This window comes from Chenopodium album, chromosome 26, assembly GCF_948465745.1.
Source record: "Chenopodium album chromosome 26, dcCheAlbu1.1, whole genome shotgun sequence".
Lineage (NCBI taxonomy): Eukaryota > Viridiplantae > Streptophyta > Magnoliopsida > Caryophyllales > Amaranthaceae > Chenopodium > Chenopodium album.
The window spans coordinates 2,271,756-2,294,396 of NC_137859.1; the positions used below are offsets into that span (position 1 = coordinate 2,271,756).

A 22,641-nucleotide genomic window follows, 5' to 3' on the forward strand; every position below is an offset into this window, starting at 1 on the left:
TCTAATTTAGGTTTGATTGGTATGGCAAGGATAAAAGAAAAACTAAAGAGAAAGTTGATCTTTTTTAGTGGGATTTTTCAACTTAAAAACAGGACCACTGCATCTAACTTTGATATTAGGTCAACCTGAAAATCTGGGCACTAAGAAAGAACCTAATAATGATGCCCTGATGCTTCTTGCTCAGATTTTAGATATGGCATCCCTAAAGTAAACTCATAATATTCATAATATTATGCCTTCTTTTTTTCATATTTTTAATGCTTCCACTAACCAAAAAGAAGCCATACAATTATAACATATGATCAACAAAATTTTTATATATTATCCAATTTTATTCAGCAATTACACCATTTTTTTTTGTCTACTTAATAACAAGATAATGGATTTTCCTCAGCATAACTACCTCTTTATGTCTATACAATTCCTATCACCATGTCAATACCATAACTAACCATTTTTTGCTCTTTTTAGAGCTATTTTAATGATGTTATGTGGGTGACAAGGATAAAATAAAATAAAATAAAATAAACCTTTGCTTAAATTTTTTTTTTTTTTTGGGGGGGTTTTTTTTCCTAGCCTTTTCTACATCTTGTACCGTTTGTAGAACTTATACACATGATCTCCATATCCTGCCTTCGAAAGAAATGATGATGATTGAGACGTCGTCATGGTACCTACGACGATCTCCTTGAGGTATTTCTAGCAACTCATGGAAATCCATACCTGCAGGACATTACCAAATTTAGTTAGCCTGTTGCTCTGTGAATGTATTTTAGATTAACAATATATACTTATAAAGGATGTAGAATATGAAAGTGTACCAGCTTTCTTTGCTGCACGAAACAAAACTTCCTCAACCAAATGTTGAGCAGGGTCACCTTCGGGGTACAATGAGATAAAGAGCTCCACTTCAGCAACGACTTCCTCGTTTGTGAAGTACTGATATAGACCGTCAGAGGATAATATCAAGAATTGATCCTTCGGGCCTAATCTATGGTGATACAAGAACGGATGACAACTGATATATGGTGAAGTCCCAACGTAGTCAATTCGGAACATCTCTAGCAGCGCATCATTCCATTTAGGCTGCAGAATTACAAATGCGTTAGAACTAAATCTAGCACTAGACCAAAAAGATTCAGACGGTCACTAAGAGAACAAATCCTTAAATACAATAACATCAGTAAACAAATATCTATACACAGTTTATTGTTAGGATTATCCAACAAATTCCATTTCCAGTTGGGTTTTTTGTATACCGGAAATTGCACACTTCTAGTTACAGAAAGGGCAGGGCACAAGAGTGATGAAAATGGAAAAAATGTGACAAATTAGGTAATCAGAGCAAGCTTATAGTCTAACTTCATTGACTGCAATAAATTGGCAAAGGTGGTTGCATTTGAGTCAGGTACTCATCCCCCAACTAAATCAAATTAATGAAGAACAAGTACATCGTTTCTAGTTGCTGTCTACGTAAACTTGCAACTAGCTAGCTAGCTAATTTGTTTCAACCAACAACTAACAAGGATTGTAATCAAGCAACTACTATATGTCATAATCTTCAATTTTTCAACTTTGGTATATGAATGGCAATCAATTACTAATCATTGTCAATTACAAAACATTATAGATGACAATGAATACACGTACTCGACTACTGAAATCAATGATCAACATAATGCAATACCTGCTTAAGAAAACCAGCACCAAAAGCCCGAGTAACCTTCAAAGAGCCTTTGACGCGATCATTGACAATGGCAAATGCATCATCTGGGTGTTCGTCTCTAATTCGTTGCACTTCCTGAAATACATAATCATACATTATAAGCAAGCAGCTTAGGGACTAATTCAATTACCATTGAAAATACAAACAATTGACAAAGTCACCCAAAACAATAAGGAATAAAGATTATTGATTCTTTTACCTCTTCAACACAAGTACTATGATCCATTGTAAGTTGGAAAGTTCTAAGACTAGGTTTGACACCATCTGATACTTCAAAGTCATACATTGATTCCTCATTAATCCTTTCCAAATCCTGATCAATTTTACCAAGTCTAAGATCAGGCTCTTTATTTTGCGCCAAAACAGCTCGACTATCACCAACATTCATCAGATAAACATCCTCCCCTTTCATCAACATACCAAGAACACAAGAACCCATCAAAGCTAACTCAGGGTTTTCATCCACCATCTTATCAGCAATGTCTAAATAAGCTTCCTCTGTCTTCTTCAAGGCCCGAGACAACGCCTTCAAAACATCGGAATGATTAATGGATTTACCCTCGGAATCATTCCTATTCCATTGCTCTTTTAACCTCCTATCAAGCTCTAATCTTTCTCTATCCCATTCACACTTCCATCTCCTTTGATTCTCCTCCCATTTCTTAGTTGCCCCTTTAAACTTACTCTTTGATGAATTCCTCCCCCTTTTACCATTCCCATTCCCATTCCCACAATCAACAGTTTCCCCACCACTTACACTACTTTCAGCATAATTTTCGCGGTCGAAAAACTCACAAGACTCAACATCTGAACTACAACTACTACTTCTACTACTATTACTACTACTTTCAGAAGAAGAACAGCTATTATTAGGAAGATTTGATGATGAACAAGATGAATCAAACTTACTATTATCATCCCACAACAAACCCTTGAGCTCTTTCTGAACATTTGAATACAAATTTGACAGTAAAAAGTCAGTAGCATCAGGACCACTGAATCCATCATAAATCCCAACAAAAACCCAACCATGTTCTTCTGATACAACCACATGTACACGATCCTCCCCTGCTTTCCCCTGCGCCCACTGAAGATTCTGACTCTCCCATGAATCACTCTCACCTAAACTCATCTCCGAGCTCATGTTCAAGCTCCCACTCATTTCGGGCCCGGGCCCAGGTACGGGCCCACCAATTACCCAATTATCCTGCCCAACACCGCCGCCACCTTTAATCGGGGCAACTGAGCTCTGCCCGAATGTTTTTGAGATCGCATGTCTAAGCCCACGGATCAACGACCCGGGTCGTTTCTTGGGCTTGAGATCGGCCCAATTCCCCTGTACTGATAAGCTCCGATCAAGTGGTCCAGAGAAGAGAGCAGGACCAGCGCGATCCAGTGGGCCGGATAAGAACCCGGCTCTTTCAATTGGACCCGACATGAACCCGCGATCAATACTGATTGGACCGGAAAGTGGGCCCGAACTGAGGGAGGATCCGCGTGGGATTGGCTGAAGTGGGACGGAGGCGAAGGAGGTTGAGCTCTCGAAGAAGGCGGCTGTGGCTGACGTGGCAGTTGGGTCAGCCACAAAAGCGGTGGATAACGGCGTTGAGGTATTCGCCGACACCGAAGCGCCGGAGATCGACCGGAATATCGAAACGCCCGCCGCCGATTCCTCCGAGTGGATCTTCGACGATGCGGAGGCTAACGGGTTAGACGTCCGGGTCGTCGGGTCGGGCCGAACGTAGCAGAAAGAATGGCCCAATCCCTCGTCGTATTGGTCCATGTACATACCATGTTCTTGCTTATTAGCCCGTCGGGCCTCGCCGGGGCCCGTGAAACATATACCAAGTTTTCCGATTCCATTACCCATTTTTTTGTTTTCAAATCAGCAAACAAATGGGTTTTCAATTGAATGAATTGGGTGTAATTAAATTGTATGTCTGAAAATAGTGATAAAAATGAAGATTATTGTCGGAATTGGAATTTCATAGCTAAACTAAAGAAGGAAGAAGGTGAAGAAAATAAAAATGGAGGAGAGAGAAAGAAAGGGTGGTTGGAGGAGAGAGAAAGAGAAGAGGCGTGGAAGATGGGGGGAGTGAAATGGAAAGAAGTAGGGGGAGAGTTGACTTTTGAGTAAAAAGAGAGAGGTTTTTCAAATGAAAATGGGGTGGATGCTTCTTCTTTTATCTTTTTTTTTTTTTTTCTTTTGTTTTTTATGTTTTGGTGTTATTCTTTGTCAAAATTTTCTAAATTTCTATAATTAAAAAATTAAATTATTTGGGTGGTATGACAATAGTTGCACTAATGGGTATGAATGTGACGTGTGGGATAGCAAAATGGGTTAGGTTGGCGTTGACTAGGAATCGCCCTTAAGCTACGCACCCCTTTTTTTTAATTATTTAATTCAAGAGTTTTCCATTTTCTTCATTTAATTGTGGGTTTGCTTCATTTTAATTTTTAGTCAACTTTTTCATTTGCCTTTAGTTTTTGACTAATATATGTGTTTTTTTTAATTATATACTTTTAATCTAAGCAAAGTTGTTTATCTAATATTTGAATTTTTCATTATAAAAAGTTTACTTCACCTATTGTTTTTATTTTCATAATTTTAAAAGTTTACTTTATCTAAAAGTTATATAAGAATTTTCCACTTTTTGTGCATACAAGTCGCATATAAATTGAGTTAGAGATGGAACCATCGTTAGCCCATGAAGCAATCGATATGGGTTTGTTGGTCCTAGACATGTTCAATTGAGACACTTTTTGTTGTTTTCTTATGATGATTATGTAAAGAATATTAAATAGTTTTGATAATGACATTAATTATAAATATAGAAAATAGGTGATTATATTCAATGTAAGCATTTCAAAAACGAAGACAAATATATGACCAAAAGAATAGCGTACTACATTGTTTATGCATAAATATTGCATTGCTTGTGATAGCTAAAGACCTAAAGGAAACAAAAAAAATTGTAGTGTGGCTCTAGAGAAGGTTGGATATGATGTGTACTTAACCAAGCTGTATTGTAGTATTATCTTAACTCTCAAACTTTAATCATCAAAGAGCGACAAGCTATTATTAGTTCTATGATTGATAAATTTACATTGAACCTTGTATTTGGTTACTATCAGCAATATAAAAAGATATAACTACGAATAATTATTAACATTAAAAAAACACGCTAGCTTACTAACATATACTAAATCAGATGTACATCTCGAGCCTTTAAGGGCATTAGGAATGGAGCTTCCATGTTGGTGTGTGAGCAACCGTGTAAAAATCTCATCGCATGTGAATAACATGCGCCAACATGAAGTATAAATTTGTTACATTTACCCAGTTGCACTTGCACCTGTAAATAAATGTATCAGCCTATCAATGCTTGGCCTAGGCAAATATTATAGCCTAATATAGAGCCGAAAATACTATTTGTACATGGCATGACTCAACGTCATCTTTACTACTAGTAATTAGGTTTATATAATTATCATTTTATGATATACAGTGGTAGTATGAAAGGGAAAGAAAATGGTGAAGTATATACGTTATACGTACATTAAATTTTAAGGTTACGTATGAAAAATAAAGAAGAGGGGCGGTGTATGTCCAAAAGTCAAAGAGCTCCAAACTCTCCCTTAAATATGGCATGGGAAGGCGTGCCATAATCACCGTTGGATCGAGAGTACAAGTCTTTCGATGATTTTTCTACTAAAACGATTGTTTGACTTACACCTGGCACTTCGTTATAGTTTCACACCATTTATTTCATCATATTTATTTTATATTATTTTATTTTCGTTGGTTCTCATTGACCTCAAGTTCTCAAAGTCAAAAAAAGTTCTCAAAGTCTTGCACTGAATGCACTCTCGCGCCATATTTACTGATTTCCTCCTCCGTAATTCAACTATCAACCATTCATTTTCACATAAACTATACATAATTAGATACGTTGAAATTGACTTATTAGAATTTTGTTTAATAGTACATCATTTTGATTTTTGACCATTATCACATTTTACTTTCTCCGTTATTAAGTTAACATGTTTTTATTTTTCACATTTATCAATGCACTCTTTCAATGATTAATACGAAGTATCTCTAATTAGTGATATGTTAAAATTATAAAAAAAAGTTGATACACGAATTGAATATATTTTAGGACTATATATTTTAACTGTTTCAAAAAAAAAAAAAAGGACTATATATTTTAACAAGACTTACATAATCAACTACGAGTATGTTTTATTGTAACTATAAGGCCTTATTCCTTTGAGCTTCTAAGCGGAGTAGAATATATTTCAATATAGCAGAGCTTGACAAATTATTTACATATCTAATATAGTACACAAAAAGTATTGTGACAATATGCTTATACTACTTAGCATTGTTGTTAAGACAATCTGATTAAATTAGAACGAAAGAAAGAATGGAGTTATGAAAAAGGTTTAACTATACCTCAAAATAGTTTAATACATAGGGACAAAGTAGATAATACTTGAGTAGAAAAGTTAATAATAGTAGTATCGAATTCGAAAAATTCAAAGCTATCATCATGCATGAGTGACTTCTTGTAAGTGGAGAACCTTCCTCAGCCACCATCTCCACAATCTATTGGGGTTGACCCACCTCCCTTTTTTTCATGAATATTTTCTTGCTTGTTTATTTAAAGCCATAAATACTTGTCAAAAATAAAAGTATCAAGTAAACCATAAATTCTTATTCCCTCTTTCCTTTTTATTTATATCGCTGAGCTATTAAAGACTCTTTTAATTTAAGTGACTTATATTTTAAAACATTAACAAACAAACAAAACAATATATACGGTTTAACTTAAAGATAATTTTTTTACGAAAAACTACTCTATTAATTTATTATAGTAACTTTTATTATTATTATGTATTCCTTAACACTTGGTGCTAACTCTAATAATCGAATTTTCAACAACCCAATGATATCAAAAATCTTTTAATATGACTTTATAAGCTGACATGTGCATATATGATGTATCCTTTTAAAAAATAAAAAAAATAAAAAAGAAAGAAAGAATAGGAGTTGACATGTGCATATAAATGATATATCATCCTTTACGAAAAAAATATAGAGCATCTCTTCCTAAAGCAAGATCGATATTCACATATGACAATTCATGCAAGTAAAGGTGTATAAACTTCGAATTCATACATATAATACTCGATCGTACAACAATCATACATATGTCCTCCCAAAAATTTTAGGTAGAATTGATTCCTTCATGTCACGTGAATGCATATGTTGCCTTAAAATATTATCTATCTTACAGCTTTTTTTCACAGAAGATGCGACTTTATATGGTCAATGCATCTAAAGCATAAATCATAATATCCTTTTATAATTTTAACTACATGCTTAGTAAAGTCAACGACCTAAGGATTTTGGTGTATGTACTATGGTTTTCTCTCTGTCTTTTTTCATGAAAAATATGCTTGCTTATACCCTTTTTTTAGAGCATTCCCATTAGTGAGGAGAATTTTGCTCATGAGCAAAATTCATGAGCAAAATTGCATTATTTGCTTTCCCACCAATGAGCATTACAAGATATGCTCATGAGCATATTGAAATTTGCTCATCCTATGAGCAAAACTGATAGTGAACAGTGATAGCGTGGGGCCCACAGCAAGCACTAAACGTCATTTTTTTTTTTACTTTTCGCACCCTCAAAACGACGAGTTTTGGGGTTTGGTCTGAACAACCATCCCCCAAAACGCGTCGTTTTGAAGGCAGCAAAGCAAAAAAAAAATAACATTTATCGGCTGACAGGGCGCGTCAGTCCAGCCAATAGGAAGCTGACACGCGTACCTGTCAGCCTGTTCCTCCAATCAAAAAATTCAACCGTTTAGCAACGGTAATTAAATCAAAACGGTAATTTGGCCGTTTTATAATTATTAAAAAAAAAAAAAAAAATTCACCAACGGTTATATTTTTTTTTTTCTCTACAAATAGAGATCCATTTTGACATATTTTGGTATAATTTCAAAAATCACAAAAACACCCAATATTACACTTAATCACATTTCTAGTGATATTTATGTTATAATTTCTAATATAAAGTTGAGAAAGGTTATTTTTTTTTTTTTGGTTTATTATTTTTAATTACAGTTTTTAGTACTTTAATTTTTTTCAAAACGTTATTAATGATATTTTAAGTAGCAATATTTTTTTTTGTTTAAAAAATCCAAAAAACTCTTTATTATTTTCACTCCCAAGTTTAGTTTGATTCATTTTTCATTTTCTAATATTACTGTTTATTTTTTAGTATAACTACTTTTTTTCTCAACAAAAAAAAAAAAATTATTTAATTACTTTTTGTAGCACTAGAAATTATTTAAAACGTTATTAACGTTATTCCATTTTAATTTAGGTGTGCCTCTTAAGTAATTATTGTTGTTTATTATACAATATAATGGATCCAAACAACCCTAATTACAATCAACTTGCTCAACATTTTTCTGATTTAGGCGATGATTTCATTAGTAGTCCAAATTTTCAATTATTCCTAGGAAGATTAGGCAACCCTTCTTCTCAAAATTCCGTTCATCAACCAACACCTCCTCAGATTCCCGGTAATGAAAACACTTTTTTTGAGCAACAAACTCCTCCCGTTACCGAAGGGAGCAACTCTGAGTACGATCTCAGCCAATAAGAAGCTGTTCCGGAGACACCACAGTACCCTCCACCACCTCCAAGGGTTCCGACCAATCAACCACTTGCCAAAGCGAGTCGCATTTGGTCGGTTGCTGAGGATGAAGCTCTAATTGGGTTCTATCTAGAACTAAGTGATGATGCGCTTCGTGGTACGAGCCAAAAGGCATCCGAACTATGGCGAAAAGTTCATGCAGCTTACTGTAAACTACAAGCTGAGAAACCGCATATTCTCTCGCCAAGACCTTTGAAGAGTTTGGAGACACATTGGAGAAGAATGGCAGCTGATTTGCTACAGTGGACTAATTGCTATGAGGAGGCGGGCAAACTCCCTGAAAGCGGAAGTGGTTACAACGAAGCCGATCGAATTAAACACGCTTCCAAGTTGTTTTATATCTCCTCTAATCCACAACATAATTTTGCATTTTCACATGGAGTGGAAATGGTTAATAAATATCCGAAGTGGAGGACTAAACTAAGATGGGGTCTGTCAAAGGAGGAAAGAAAGGGTTGCGGTGCCGATGATGAGGAAGATAGCAGTGGAAGTGGGAAAAGGTCTAGGGCGGAGAGTGAGAATGAAATCCGTACTGATGGATTTATGTCCGGAGGATTACCACGACCAGACGGTGTCAAAAAAACGAAGGCTAAGTGTAAGGGCAAAGCAGTTGCTTCCGAAAGTGCAATATTGAGCATTAGTGAGCAGATAAAAGCGTGTACTGAGGTTAGAGAAAGGGAGGCGAATTTATGACAACAACGGTTGGAACTTGATAGAAAAAAGGAAAAGAGGAAGCAAAAACAAGTTGATTTAGCAGAGAAGAAGATGAATTTTGATATGCTTCAATCACTTTTAGCAAGGACAACACCGCTCACTCCAGCTGAAGAGGCCCACAAGGACGAGTTACTTCAACTAGTCTACGGTAGAAATTGACTGTATTTCCTTAAGTAGTTTATTTTTAATTAGTTGTATTATTTGGTTAGATTTGTTTAATTAGTTTATCTTTTATTAGCTTATCTTTATGTTGTTCAATTTCAATTAGTTTATTTTTAAGTAGTTGTATTCCGAATTTAGATTTGTTTACTTATTTTATCTTTAATTAGTATATCTTTATTTTATTCAATTTTTATGAGTTGTATTCATGTCCCTTGTCTTATTAGACATTGAGTAGTCATATGTATTTCATGTCAGTTGTATAAATGTATTTTGAATAGTCAAGATTCTTTTCTGTCTTACTATCTTAAGTGTCATTGAATTGTCAATCATGTTTCATCACTCACTGAGTTGTCAATCATGTTTCATCAGTCATGGAATTGTCATTCATATTTTGGACTTGTCATTGAGTTTTCATGCTTATAAATGATAGTGATACCATCTTAAGCAAATATAATCCAACTCCTCAAAAAATATTGCAAACACCCAAGTAACCAGCAAACACAATGTTTTCCATTAGCTCAACCTCTAGCTCATCTGATTCTGATCAATACGTTGAATTTGATCATTTAGTTGACGAATTTGTCACAACCCATCTACCAACTTTGTTGTATAACAACCAAACACAACCCCAACCCGTATCCGATGTTGAATGTGTTCCAGAGCGTAGAGGGGATACGGATAGAAGAGATAGGGAAAAGGGGCATGTTCAATTATTTAATGATTACTTTGCAAGTAATCCAGTTTATAGCGACAAACAATTCCGGCGTAGATTTCGAATGCAACGACCTTTGTTTTGTAGGATTATGAACAAGGTGGTCGAGGGGGATCAATTCTTCCAGCAGCGTAGGAATGCAGCTGGAAGGCTTGGTTTATCACCATTGCAGAAATGCACCGCTGCGATTAGAATGTTGGCGTACGGTACCTGTCCAGATGCGGTGGATGAGTATCTGCGCATTGGCGAAACTACCTCCAGATTGGCTTTGCAACATTTTTGTCAAGGGGTTATTACACATTTTGAAGCTGAATATCTCAAAAGTCCCACCGACGAAGATTTAAGGAGAATCTTGCATCAAAATGAAATGCGAGGTTTTCCCGGTATGATAGGTAGCATTGACTGCATGCATTGGGAGTGGAAGAATTTTCCTATGGCTTGGAAAGCGCAATACGCAGGCCGTAATAAAAATGCAACCCTCATTCTAGAGGCCGTTGCAGATCAAGATTTATGGATTTGGCATGCATTCTTTGGGATCCCGGGATCTTGTAATGATCTTAATGTCCTTTACCGATCTCCGGTCTTTGATGATGTTCTTCATGGTCGGGCACCTCCAATTCATTTCACCGTGAACGACCATGAGTACAACTTGGGCTATTACTTAGCAGATGGCATTTACCTAAAATGGGCTACTTTTATTCAAGGTATAACACTACCACAACTTCAAAAGGAAAAATTATTTGCTGATAAACAAGCTGCAGCTCGGAAGGACGTTGAACGGGCTTTTGGGGTTTTACAGGCTCGGTTTGCCGTTCTACGACAACCCTCCCTTGCGTTTAACGAAGACATATTGTGTGACATAATGAAAGCTTGTATCATTATGCACAACATGATTGTCGAAGATGAACGACACAACTATGCTCGGGCCGAAGTTTTAAGAAGGTACTATGAACAAGATCGCCCGCAAATTACAAGACCCACTACAAGTGCTAGAGTTAACAATAACGAGCCTTTTGAATTCAATGTTGGCCGACCGCCAAACGTTGATTTCGACACGTACGTCCACAGAAGAATGTCACTACGTGACAGAGACACTCATGTTCAATTAAAAGCGGATTTAGTGGAACACATTTGGCAAAAATATGGCTCTATTAATGAGTAAAAAAAATAAATTTGTCGTAAGATTACAATTTAATAGATTATTAATCGTACGTTTAAAATCTAGGTTCGTTATTGGTTTGTAGTATTAAATGTATTCGTACGCTAATTAAATTTTATGTTGTATTACATTTATAATTAATTAGCGATTAAATTTCAATATTTTGAATGAAAATTTAATAATTGTATTAAATTAAATAAAAGTATAATTGTAATTATTACCCATAAATATTAATTTAACCAAAACATATTAAATATTAATAGGGTGATGTGTAAGAGAGAGAGATATTGGTGGGGTATGTGAAAAAGTAGGAGAGAGATTGATGAGCATTTTTTTTTGCTCACTAGTGGGATAGATTTTGCTCACTAAAAATGCTCATGAGCAAATTTAGTTGGGAAGAGAGAGAAAGTGGGTAGAGAGAGAATGAGGAGAATTTTTTTTGCTTACTAGTGAGAATGCTCTTATAACTTTGTAATTGCATAGTAGCAAATCTTGAACCAAGAAATTGAGTGGGTCTAGTTTGAACCCCAAATCTCTAGTTCAAGATAATATTATCACTATGCCACACCTTTGACCTTTACATGAAATTATAGTCCGATTTTGTTTTGTTCATTTTTTTTGTTTGGGAAATACGAGTACTTCTTATAAGTTTTGATAAGATAACTTAAGGAAAAGTAAGCTCTAATATGGCCAACAAATTTTATTAAGTTCATATAATTATAATTAGGTGAATAGAATAATGCATTTTTAAAGGGGACTGATAGGAAAATCCGCCAATCAAACATCATATCAAATGACCAACTCTCAAAAAGTATAATGTATAGTTAAATTTTTTTTTTGATATATTTAAAAGAAAATAGAACTTCATTATTTTAGTATAAATCTAAATGCAATAATAAACCGTAATTGCAAACTGCACCAGCACGCAAAATATCAAACCTTAAAAGCATTGAAAGAATGCATGGCAAGTGGTGGCAGCCAATTTTAATTGAAAAGGTTTGGGAACATAAAAATCTTTATTTTATTTAGTATTCAAATAAAAATTCATAAACCTTAGAGAATAAATGCCTCTTGTTCGTTCCAGAATTTCAGGTGGATCATGACAATTATATATGTATAGTTAAGTATAAATATAATTCATAAAGTTTTATATGTGGCCGGCCACAAGGTTAGACAACATGCATTTAATTTATTGAAAGCGAATTGATTTCAAAAAAAGTTGTTGCCTTAATAAGTTTATAATTAGACAGTAAGAGTATATGCTAATAATGGTGAATTTGTGCTAATCAGGTTTCAATTCGATCGCATATTGAATTGTTAGTGCCTGTGGCTGCCGATGCAGATTCCCTCCACTTTTTGCAGCTCATTCAGTTGCCACTGCTCAGCCATGCATGTAAAGGGACTATATATGTTTTTAATTAGTCCTTTTCTTTACGAGAAGTGCGATAAATATAACTATATACTAGAGGTGGAGCGAAGTTTAATTTGGATAGTGACAATGACTATACAATTAAAGATGAAATATTTCTTTTGACATAAAATTGTAATGTTTAAGAGTCGGAAGGAGGTGGGCTGTGGGAGGCGCGTGGCATACTTAGATCCCTTAATGGTACTTCGTATTATATATGCTTTTTAAGTCGTAAAAACGTAAACTTGAGAGTAACATTTAATTTCTTTTCATAGAAATTAAATAAAGTCCAAGGATAATATTGAGAACACAATAACAAATATGAAGTAATATACTTTGTGTATAAATAGCTTGTTACTCCGATTTACATCAAAATTAAATTAAACGCTTCATTAGTTGAATTTGAGTAATATTCGTTAGTTACCATGTGAGTTTTGACTATTTACATTTTTAATTATAGAATTCTTGTCCTAACAACAATTGGCAAAATTTCATTATACTTTGTAGCTCTTAAGTCTAATCCTTTTTTTTTTTTTTTTTTTTTTTTTTTTTTTTTTTTTTTTTGGAGAAACTATAATATACCAGCGAATAAATTTTCTCCCACATCGATTTTAAAACATTACATACATATCTGATTATGCTACGTTGACTTTAACAAATTAAACAATAATTAAAATGTCACTTTATGAAACTCAATAATGCATAAGTAACGTAGGCATGTATAGTATGATGTTATTTTGGCGTTTTTCTTAAAGGTTATAACTAAGCCTAAGATTATTATTATTATTTACCCTATTAAACGGGAAAAAGGGGGTGACGAAGAAGAAGAAGTAGAAGAATTTATAGGCAAATAATATGATGCATACACTTGTCATGAATAAGCTAATTTAAGGTGATAAATCAAAGTTATAAAAATTGGGAATTTTGTATTTGTGGTCTAAGAATGCCACATTGCCACCCATTCAGCAAACACTCACTCTCAATCGTCTGTTTTTAGTTTTGACCCTAAATAAAGGCAACCTAAGTTACCTAACTAAACTTAACGCTCTTATTTTTGGTAAATTCAAACCTTAACTTAGCCATTATTTGTCATTTTCTTTCGCCTTCAGCTGCACTTTGCCTCACCCACCTCCCCTATTTGGCTTATTTTGTCACTTTTTAATTAGTGCTTCGTATATACTTTCTTTGTGCACCAATGCATAATAAGGTATTAATAAGGTGGGTTCGTCGGAACATTATACTTGAAAGATAATTGGTTTGACGTAGGTGTGTGAAATAAACATCACATGAGTTTTTAGGTTAAATTTCTACTTCAATTAACATGATCGGAGGGTTTAGCTCTTTTATTGACGTATTTTATCTGAACTTATGAATTTAATATACTAGAGTCTTTTTGGGTGATCAGAGGAGATAGATAGGTGGATAGATAGCTATATTAGGGTTAGCTATATATTACTCGTCCACCATATTAGTATATAATACATACGTAGGAATGTAGCTTACATAAGTCAATTTTGAGGTTGAATTCTTGATTTTTACTACTACGTTTCTGATTGGAGGAAGCATTGCTTCTAGATAATTTAGAATTTGACGAAACATAATATTTACGCTCAAGTTTCTAAGCCTGTTTTATGGGTCAAACCTATTGAATATTGATTATTTCATTTTCTTCATTGAATGTGAATTGGCTTAAAATAAGAGATTGTGCATGTGTGTAAGGAAATAAAATACAAGTCTAACAACCATAATAAGTCTATATATCATCATTGCTTTAAACTATATTTTGATACATGTTATCGTTGGTACGTGATAGAGAGTAAAGGAAGGACGACGACAAAGAGATAATCTAAAAAATTTATCTCCAATCATGGCCGAAAGTCCAAAATAGTGAAAATTAAATTGAATTTACGTGGCGAAATTTTAGTATATCCACCATGTAAATTAAACAACAATTAATGTATCAATTATTATTATTATTATTATTACGAAATATTTGACTTAAACCTAGAACGAGTGCAATACAATTGACTATTTGACGATAGATTTCTATTGTATATATTTGTAGTGAGTTACAAATATTCATTTCATATATATTGATATATAGTATATACGTGGGTAGATTATTACATAGTGAGTTCCTCCGTGTTCGTGTTAATCTCCATGTCACTTCCGTTCATAGTTTAATTAATCACATGTTTAACATTGTTCGTTGCAAACTTACAACTTACAAACATACAATGGTATATTGGTATGCCACTAGTATAGTGGGATAATATAAATGAAATGGAGTCATATCAATAGGTCATATCCTAGACTTAGTTTCATCAAAAAGGATAAATATAAAAGATTATGTATAGTTATCGATATGGTTATAAAAGCTAGGTCGAAGGCAAAGATGACATACCCGTGCTAAAAATGAGGAAGAAGCTAAGTGAGAATATATAATCCCACCTAAAAATGTCTATAAGTGCAAAAACATCATCATAACATTAGAAGAAGGAAAGCAAGTAAATGGTACTCTACCAAACTTAGAATAAGGCCTGCCGATATCATCATTCATTTAGTGGAAGGTACAAAAGCTACCAGTATTGTTCTTGCTTCTTCAAATGGTGCTTAAATTTTGTACCAAAATATCGTCTTTGGGGATTTTTGCTTTGCAAATTACAATGATTTTTGAGTGACTAAGGATTTTGGACAATAAATATACATTATCCGTCTTTATATATATTTGACACTTAACTCACAATGATATCATCTACTTCGTATTAATCTAAGTTCTTGTATATTAACTTATTAAGGCGGTTTGGCCTTGTTTGGTTATAATGGGATTTAAGTTCTCATGGTAACTTACAGTTTATGAGAAAGCAATTTCTTATCAAATTCTACGAAATTGCTTTAATTTTTTTTTTTTTTGGGTTTTTCTGTTGACATTGAGGAAACTAAAATTTCTAAGAAGTTTGAATTACCTAGGGAAGGTGGGTAGATCCATTCCCACATTATGTAGCATTTTTTTTTTAGCCAAAAACACACATTATGTAAGAATGTTAAGTGCCTCTATGAAATAGTTAGCCAAAAACACACATTATGTAGGAATTTTGAGTGCCTCCATGGAATAGTTGCAACCAAACAAGGTCTTAATTATAATCTTACAATCTCATTTGTTGGTTCTCCCTTTGGTTAATTGTTTTATATGACTCTTTACCATTTACTTTATTAATATTAATCTATTTCTAAATACAAGTTTACATGATTAATACAAAATAATCTGAAATTGTAATATCACCATTTAATGTATCGGGTTTTTGATTCAAAATAAGATCAATCCAATCAAAATCCAATCCGATTTTAAAATTTAGAATACAAATAATGGACACACCTCCATACAAACCTGCACAACATAGATAAAACTCAAATCTAGTACAGTACAACAAAATTGAAAATTATTGCCATTAAAAAAAAGAATAAAAATTTTATAGTGTACGATGAGTTACTGACTGGTTTCAATCAAAAAGGAAAAAAAAAAAAGAGGTTCCCAACAAGCCTATGATCTAAATTTTAGTATGCACAAAAACATTAGCAGGCTTACATTTCATATGTAATAGCAGCAAAGAAAAGCCCATAAATGTATATGACTTTTAAATGGGCCGAAGGATCGTGAACCTCTTACAAGCAGCAATCTATAATCTACTTCCATTTTTTTCTTTTTTTTTTTTTTTTTTTCAAAGGAAAGCTAAATTTAAGCAGCATGATATATTTTGTATAATGAAATATTGAAATATTGGCAATTGTTGTTAGGACAAGAATTCTATCATTAAAAATGTAAATATTCAAAACTCAAATGCTTACTAACGAATTTTACTCAAATTCAACTAGTGAAGTGTTTAATTTTGATGCAAATTAACAAGCTATTTGTATACGAAGTATATTACTGAATTTGTGAGTATTGTATTCAATATTATCATTGGACTTTATTTTCCACTATTCCTTTCCCCATCCTTCAATATCTACTGATTTTTTCAACAAACAATGCTCTATTTTTCTATGAAAAGAAATTACATGAGTAGATCTTTATCAATAATAATAATTAAAAAAAAAACAATAATAAAAAATACGAATAATTTAAAGAAAAAAATCTTCATTAATACTTCATAATAAAAAATTACATCATATAAATGTGGTTTTACAACAACTAAAAAAATCCTACTAACCACATTTTTAAATGACAACAATTCAACTACAATTAATTTTTATAAGTAAATCTAATAATTTGAATTATAACTACTAATAAAATGACATATAAAAATCCTCCAACAGCCTTATTTTGTAATATTTTTTTTTTAAACCATCCATCACCATGTTCTTCTACATCTTCATTATCAACTTTTCTCTCAGTAATCCATTGATAAAAAATTAAGAAAAGTCCACAAATTAAAGCGGTAATAGTAACCCATAAGTATTGGAGTCGATTATCCCGTGATAAACTCATTATCACGGTTCCAATCGCTCCTAAACCAGTGTGTACTAAAATCACTTCATATTTAAACAAGGCTATCATTTCTAAACAAAAAAAATCAAAAGTACTACAAACAACAACTCCAAATACCCACCAATCCTTCCCTTTACCTAAAGATTCATCCAAATTCAAAACAGTGGGAAGAAATGCCGTAATCATGGTGGAAAAAGTCAAAATACCAGAAATCGGTTCTTTTTTTACACACTTATAATGTCGAATATTAGAAGCATTAAAAAACACAAGTACATGAAATGTAGCTACCATCACTGTCGCCACAATGTATATAATCTTGTGTTGGAGTGTGTGATTCTCCTACAAGAAAATGAAAAATAAATCAACATTAAATCTAAAATTATACTCAGTTTTATTTTGTATCAAGTATATTATAAATTACACGAGTACATAAATTCAAAGTTATAAATATTAAAAAAAAATAAAAAAAATGCATTATAAAAAATTTATCATTTAATAATTATAAAATATTTAGAATCGAATACTTGTTGAAAAAAAATTAAAAGTTTCAAAAATCAAGTACTTCTGATTTTTAAAAAATAGTTTCAAAAAATAAGTAATTTGGTTAAGAAAAAAAAGTTTCAATGGTTTAGATAAAACAAGTAATTTTCAAACACAAAAAAAAAAAAAACAAGTACGGAGCAAAGTGAAAGAACTTTACCTTCCCGTGGGTGTGAATAAATACATCTAGAGCAAAGTTTAACAAAATCATAGCTGAAATTCCTAACATTCCAGCTAACATAGCCCATACCCTTGCATATGTTGTAGATTGAACTTTAATTCTCATATTTTCCAAACAAGGTTTCACTGTATTAGTGAAGAAGACTTTAAGAGATTGCCAGAAATTAATTATTGGGGTTTCAATTATACCCCATATGAAGCTAATAATTTGGTATTGGGGTTTCAATTATACCCCATATGAAGCTAATAATTTGGAAAAAAATAAATGTTATCATCGTTGTTTTGGATTGAAGAGCTAAATTGATAATTACGGAGTAGAAAATAAAAGATCAAGAAATGCAATGCAACACATCATGCACTTTCAGATTCTATGCTATTTAAAGACGAAGAATAGGAAATACTTACAGCTTTCTTTCTTCTCAGAGTTTTTGAATCATACCATTTTTATGTATTCCCGTCAGGATGTTGATTTAGATATACTTAGTTCTTCCTTTTGTCCTTCAGACCTCTTAAATCAACCATATTTGTGAACAAGTATACTGTCTTCTTTTTTTTTTTTTTTTTTTTTTTTTTGAAAAATTTCTGTTTCTATTTCTCATTCTGTTTATTTTTCTCTCTCATTCTCCTCAAAAAAATGTAGCATTTAAACATTGAGATACTAACTGGTTTATAAGGAGAAAGATGAGTATGGAGAAAAACAAAAGCGAACTCTATGATTTGACTAAACTAAATGCGAAGTCTGATTATAAGGTACGGAGTAAAATGTATTACTGTGGTAAAAATTGAATCGTCAAATCAGTAGCACATTGCTCGAGTTGACCCAAGCATAAGGTTGATAAAAACCACAGTAGATATTCCATATTTATTTGTGGATAAATAACATTAACTCTTACATAGTTACATACTTACATTTCATAGGTGATCCTACTCATAATAAAATAAACCTTTGGATGTACTCCGTAGCGTAGATGTAGTTGTGGCGTTGTGTACTTGTGGTGTAGCACTTGTGCTTAAGTCGAAACTTTATTGTTTTACATTGCAATTATTCAATAAAATTAATTAAATCTCATTTTGTCACCATAAGATATGCTACATATGTACATGCAAGGAACAAGTCAACAAGATGCATAAACATGAGTACATAACTACATATAACAAATACAGTATTACTCCGTAGTATATTACATTGCTCTCATAGTCTTATGACCTTGTAAATATAAAGAATTTACGAAGTATATTAAATGAAAAACAAATATCAATATAATATGTATGCGTATTCTTTCAAAATAATAATAATAATAATAATATATGAGTATCAATTGTTTTAAAATGGACGGAGTAATATGTGACTTGTCTATAAACATTTTACATTTGATTATTTTATTAATGAGTTGATAAGAAAAGCTAGTCAAACTAGAATGAAAAGTGAAAAAAAGGTTGAAGCTTACTCCGTAAAAATTATTAATGGAACGAATAGAGTAGTGCATTGGATAACATACATGAAAATTAAGCAGGTTAATCAAGGAAATACATTCGCACTCTTTAATACGTAATAATATTTTCCTTGTTAAGTTCCCATTTTAACTTTTAGACTTTTCATTTTATTACTCACTTACATGACTTTGACTTATATGTGTGCTTTATGTTTAAGATTAAACATTGTTAAGTGAGAACTTTATAATATTGAAAATGTATAAGCTTTAAATATCATTGGTCAAAGTTGTTGCATAGCTTACATGTTGATCAAATTAGACAACTAAGAAGGAGATTATAAAAAAAATTCAATTTAAAATAATCATGAAAGGAAATTACATTAATTAGCCCAATAAAAAATGAAGCTACTAAACTAGTGATGTTGCTAAAATAACAAATCCAAAAAATAAATAAATAAATTAAAAAAATCTACAATTATAGAAATTATTAATTACTCCCTTATTCGTCTCTAAACATAATTCTACTCCGTATTTTAACTTTTCACGATCTTAAATTTATACTTGTACTTCTTAAATATAAAAAAGGAAGCCCCAAGATAACTAGAACCTACAAGTCTACAACCTCGGTAGATCGTAAATACATGTAAGTTACAGTACTAGTGTACTACAGTCTACTGAGTATATCCGAGGCATTCCGAGCCAATTAGCCAAATGCATGCAACTTAATTAAATAATTTTCATTAAGTGTTGTTATAACAAGCTTTTATTACTTTGAATGATATACGAATTTGAGGCTTTGAGCCTTCTGCTCGTAGGGCCTGGGCAACCATCGCTGGAGATGTCAGCGGACGGGTCAAGTAGGAGACCCATTTTATTAGGGCAGAGATAGGTTTCGGTTTGGCAGGTGGTGGGGTGAGAATGGGGATAAAACAGGGCCTAATTAGAGTAGTGAAAAAAGCTATATTATATACGAAGTAAGTAAGTATACGATGTATTTGATATGTACAGTAATATTGTATTAGATGTAAAGTAAGTTGATCAATTTGAAAAAAAAAATGAAAAATAGGCAAGCAAGTTTATATTTAGGCTTTTTTAAAGTCCTTTTTCTCCCAAAATGACATAATTATTGTACAAATTTTTATTATGACTAGCCACACCGTGTGACTAAGGTTACTTATTTAATGGGTAACCTCTAAGAACCCTAACCAAATAGATAACCCCTAAAGTAACCCTTAACCATTTAACCCTTGAACGAGTAAACTCTTGACCAACTGAGTAAATAACTACTGAATTAAACCATAACTGATTGAGTAATCTCTAAATAAATAACCCCTATCTAACACTATAACCGGCATAAGGGCATATAGAAAACGCATTTGTCGCATTATAACTCTTGTAATACTTGTATACAAAATTACAAATAGTCAAATAGTAAAATAAATTCTCTCAAAAAAAAAAAAAGGTAAAATAAACTATTAAATTGAATTGTCAAATCAGTAGCACATTGCTCGAGTTCTCAAGATTGAACCGCGCTGACCCAAGCATAAGGTCGAAACTTTGAACTTACTTATTCACGAAAAATATATTGAACAGCTCTGAGCCTTTGTTCTGATTAAATACAAGTAATAAAAAATAGTCGATCTTTTTTTCTTTTTTTTTTTTTCTTTTTTTTTTTTTTTTTTTATAAATAAAATGGTGTATCTCTAATCTCTGTCTCAGATCTTTTGCCTCCTAATTCACGTTAGTACGTTACATACTGCTCAAAGAATAGATACACTGCTTATACTCCGTATTAATAATTTAATACTCCATACTTCATTACATCTTCTCTTTATTTTTATATTATTATTATTATTGACGGTTACCATTATTATCTGATAGATATTATTTTCGAGATAATATTTGTCGGATATATTTGTATATATTTTGTATAATTATCTTATTAGATTCCTAACGTAATTAGGAATCGCCTTGTAACATTATATAAAGTGATCAATGGTACACACTCCAATTTAAGGAGTTTTCCCGAAATCTAACATTATTATTACAAACTATTAACATTATTATTTGGGTCAAATTTTAATACTCCCTCCATCCCTTATTAATGGTCACTTTTGCCATTTTTGGTGACTCACAATGTTAGTCACATTTGCTTTTTTCAAGTATCATTAATATTATTTTTTTTACCAAAATTCTCTAACATTTGTAAAAATATTTGTGCAAATTTAACTTTCCCATGTACTTTAATTACTTTCTCTCTCTCTCTCTACTTTTTTGCATATCCAATGTAAATTTATTTTTTTAATTTACTTTCTTTATTTCTCCTTAATTCCCGTGATTTTTTAGCAAAAGTGACCATCAATAGGGGACGGAGGGAGTAGTTTTGACTATGGTTTGTACTTAAAATAAAAAATATATGCTCCATACATTGTAAATACAAAGTATGTTAGAGGCTTAGAGCCCAAAAAAAACTCAAATAAAACAAAAATAGATAAGGACATAAGGAGCATTTACTACGGAGTACTTACATTATTTAGGATTTAAACAATTGTACTTTTTTTTCATAATAAATTATGGTTTATCCCTTATTTATGTATTGATAGTAGCCCTTTTATAACTTTGGTAAAACTTTATATTTTCTAGCGCATATAAGTATACAAGTAAGGGCCTGTTCACATTTACTTAATTTCAGTTTAGTTCAGCTCAGTTCAGCTCCAATCAGTTCAGTTCAGCTCCAATCAGTTCAGTTCAGTTCAGCTCTTAATTCCCTTCTCACATAAAATATTCATTTCAGTTCAATTCAGTTCAGTTCCAATCAGTTCAGTTCAGTTCGGTTCAGCTCAGCTCAGTTCAGTAAATATGAACAGGCCCTAAATCAACTGGTAGGCTATGGTAATACCTGCTACCCTACTTCGTATAACTGTATAACTCAAGATATAATTTTTTTTTTAATTGAAATAAACCTTTGGATGTATTTGTGCTTAAGTGGAAATATAATAGTTGTACATTGCACTTATTTGTTGTCAAAATTAATTAAATCTCACTTGTTAAAAAAAAAAGTAAGATTTGTACACGCATAATGAAATATGAACAAAGGAACACGATATACCGATTAGATGAATGCACACTTATTTGTATTTTATTATTACTTTGGAATATTTTATATCTTACTAATAGTACCGACCCTAAAGTTACTACTCCGTAATAATTTGGACCGGAGGTAGTATATATACTTGTACTTCGTAAATATTAAAAAATGGAGCTCCAAGATAACTAGAACCTACAAGTCTAAAACCTCGGTAGATTGTTAGATACGCTATACACATCTAAGTTACAGTGCTACAGAGTAGGCATGCAACTTAATTAAATAATTTTCATCAAGTG

At 32.4% G+C, this 22,641-nt stretch overlaps 2 protein-coding genes across 2 annotated transcripts; one reads left to right on the forward strand and one right to left on the reverse strand.

The window, feature by feature from the left end:
- Positions 1-329: 329 nt before the first annotated feature.
- Positions 330-3,900, reverse strand: LOC145617326 (putative protein phosphatase 2C 23). Its single transcript, XM_081672017.1, has 4 exons — positions 1,926-3,900; positions 1,688-1,801; positions 822-1,086; positions 330-723 (listed from the first exon to the last, which is right to left on the reverse strand). Exons 1-4 carry the CDS (start codon positions 3,594-3,596, stop codon positions 608-610), a joined length of 2,166 nt encoding a protein of 721 aa, XP_081528143.1. The 5' UTR covers positions 3,597-3,900; the 3' UTR covers positions 330-607.
- A 515-nt stretch (positions 3,901-4,415) lies between these two features.
- LOC145616144 (uncharacterized) lies at positions 4,416-9,156 on the forward strand. Its single transcript, XM_081670842.1, has 3 exons — positions 4,416-4,452; positions 8,225-8,329; positions 8,414-9,156. Exons 1-3 carry the CDS (start codon positions 4,416-4,418, stop codon positions 9,154-9,156), a joined length of 885 nt encoding a protein of 294 aa, XP_081526968.1.
- The last annotated feature ends 13,485 nt before the right edge of the window (positions 9,157-22,641 follow it).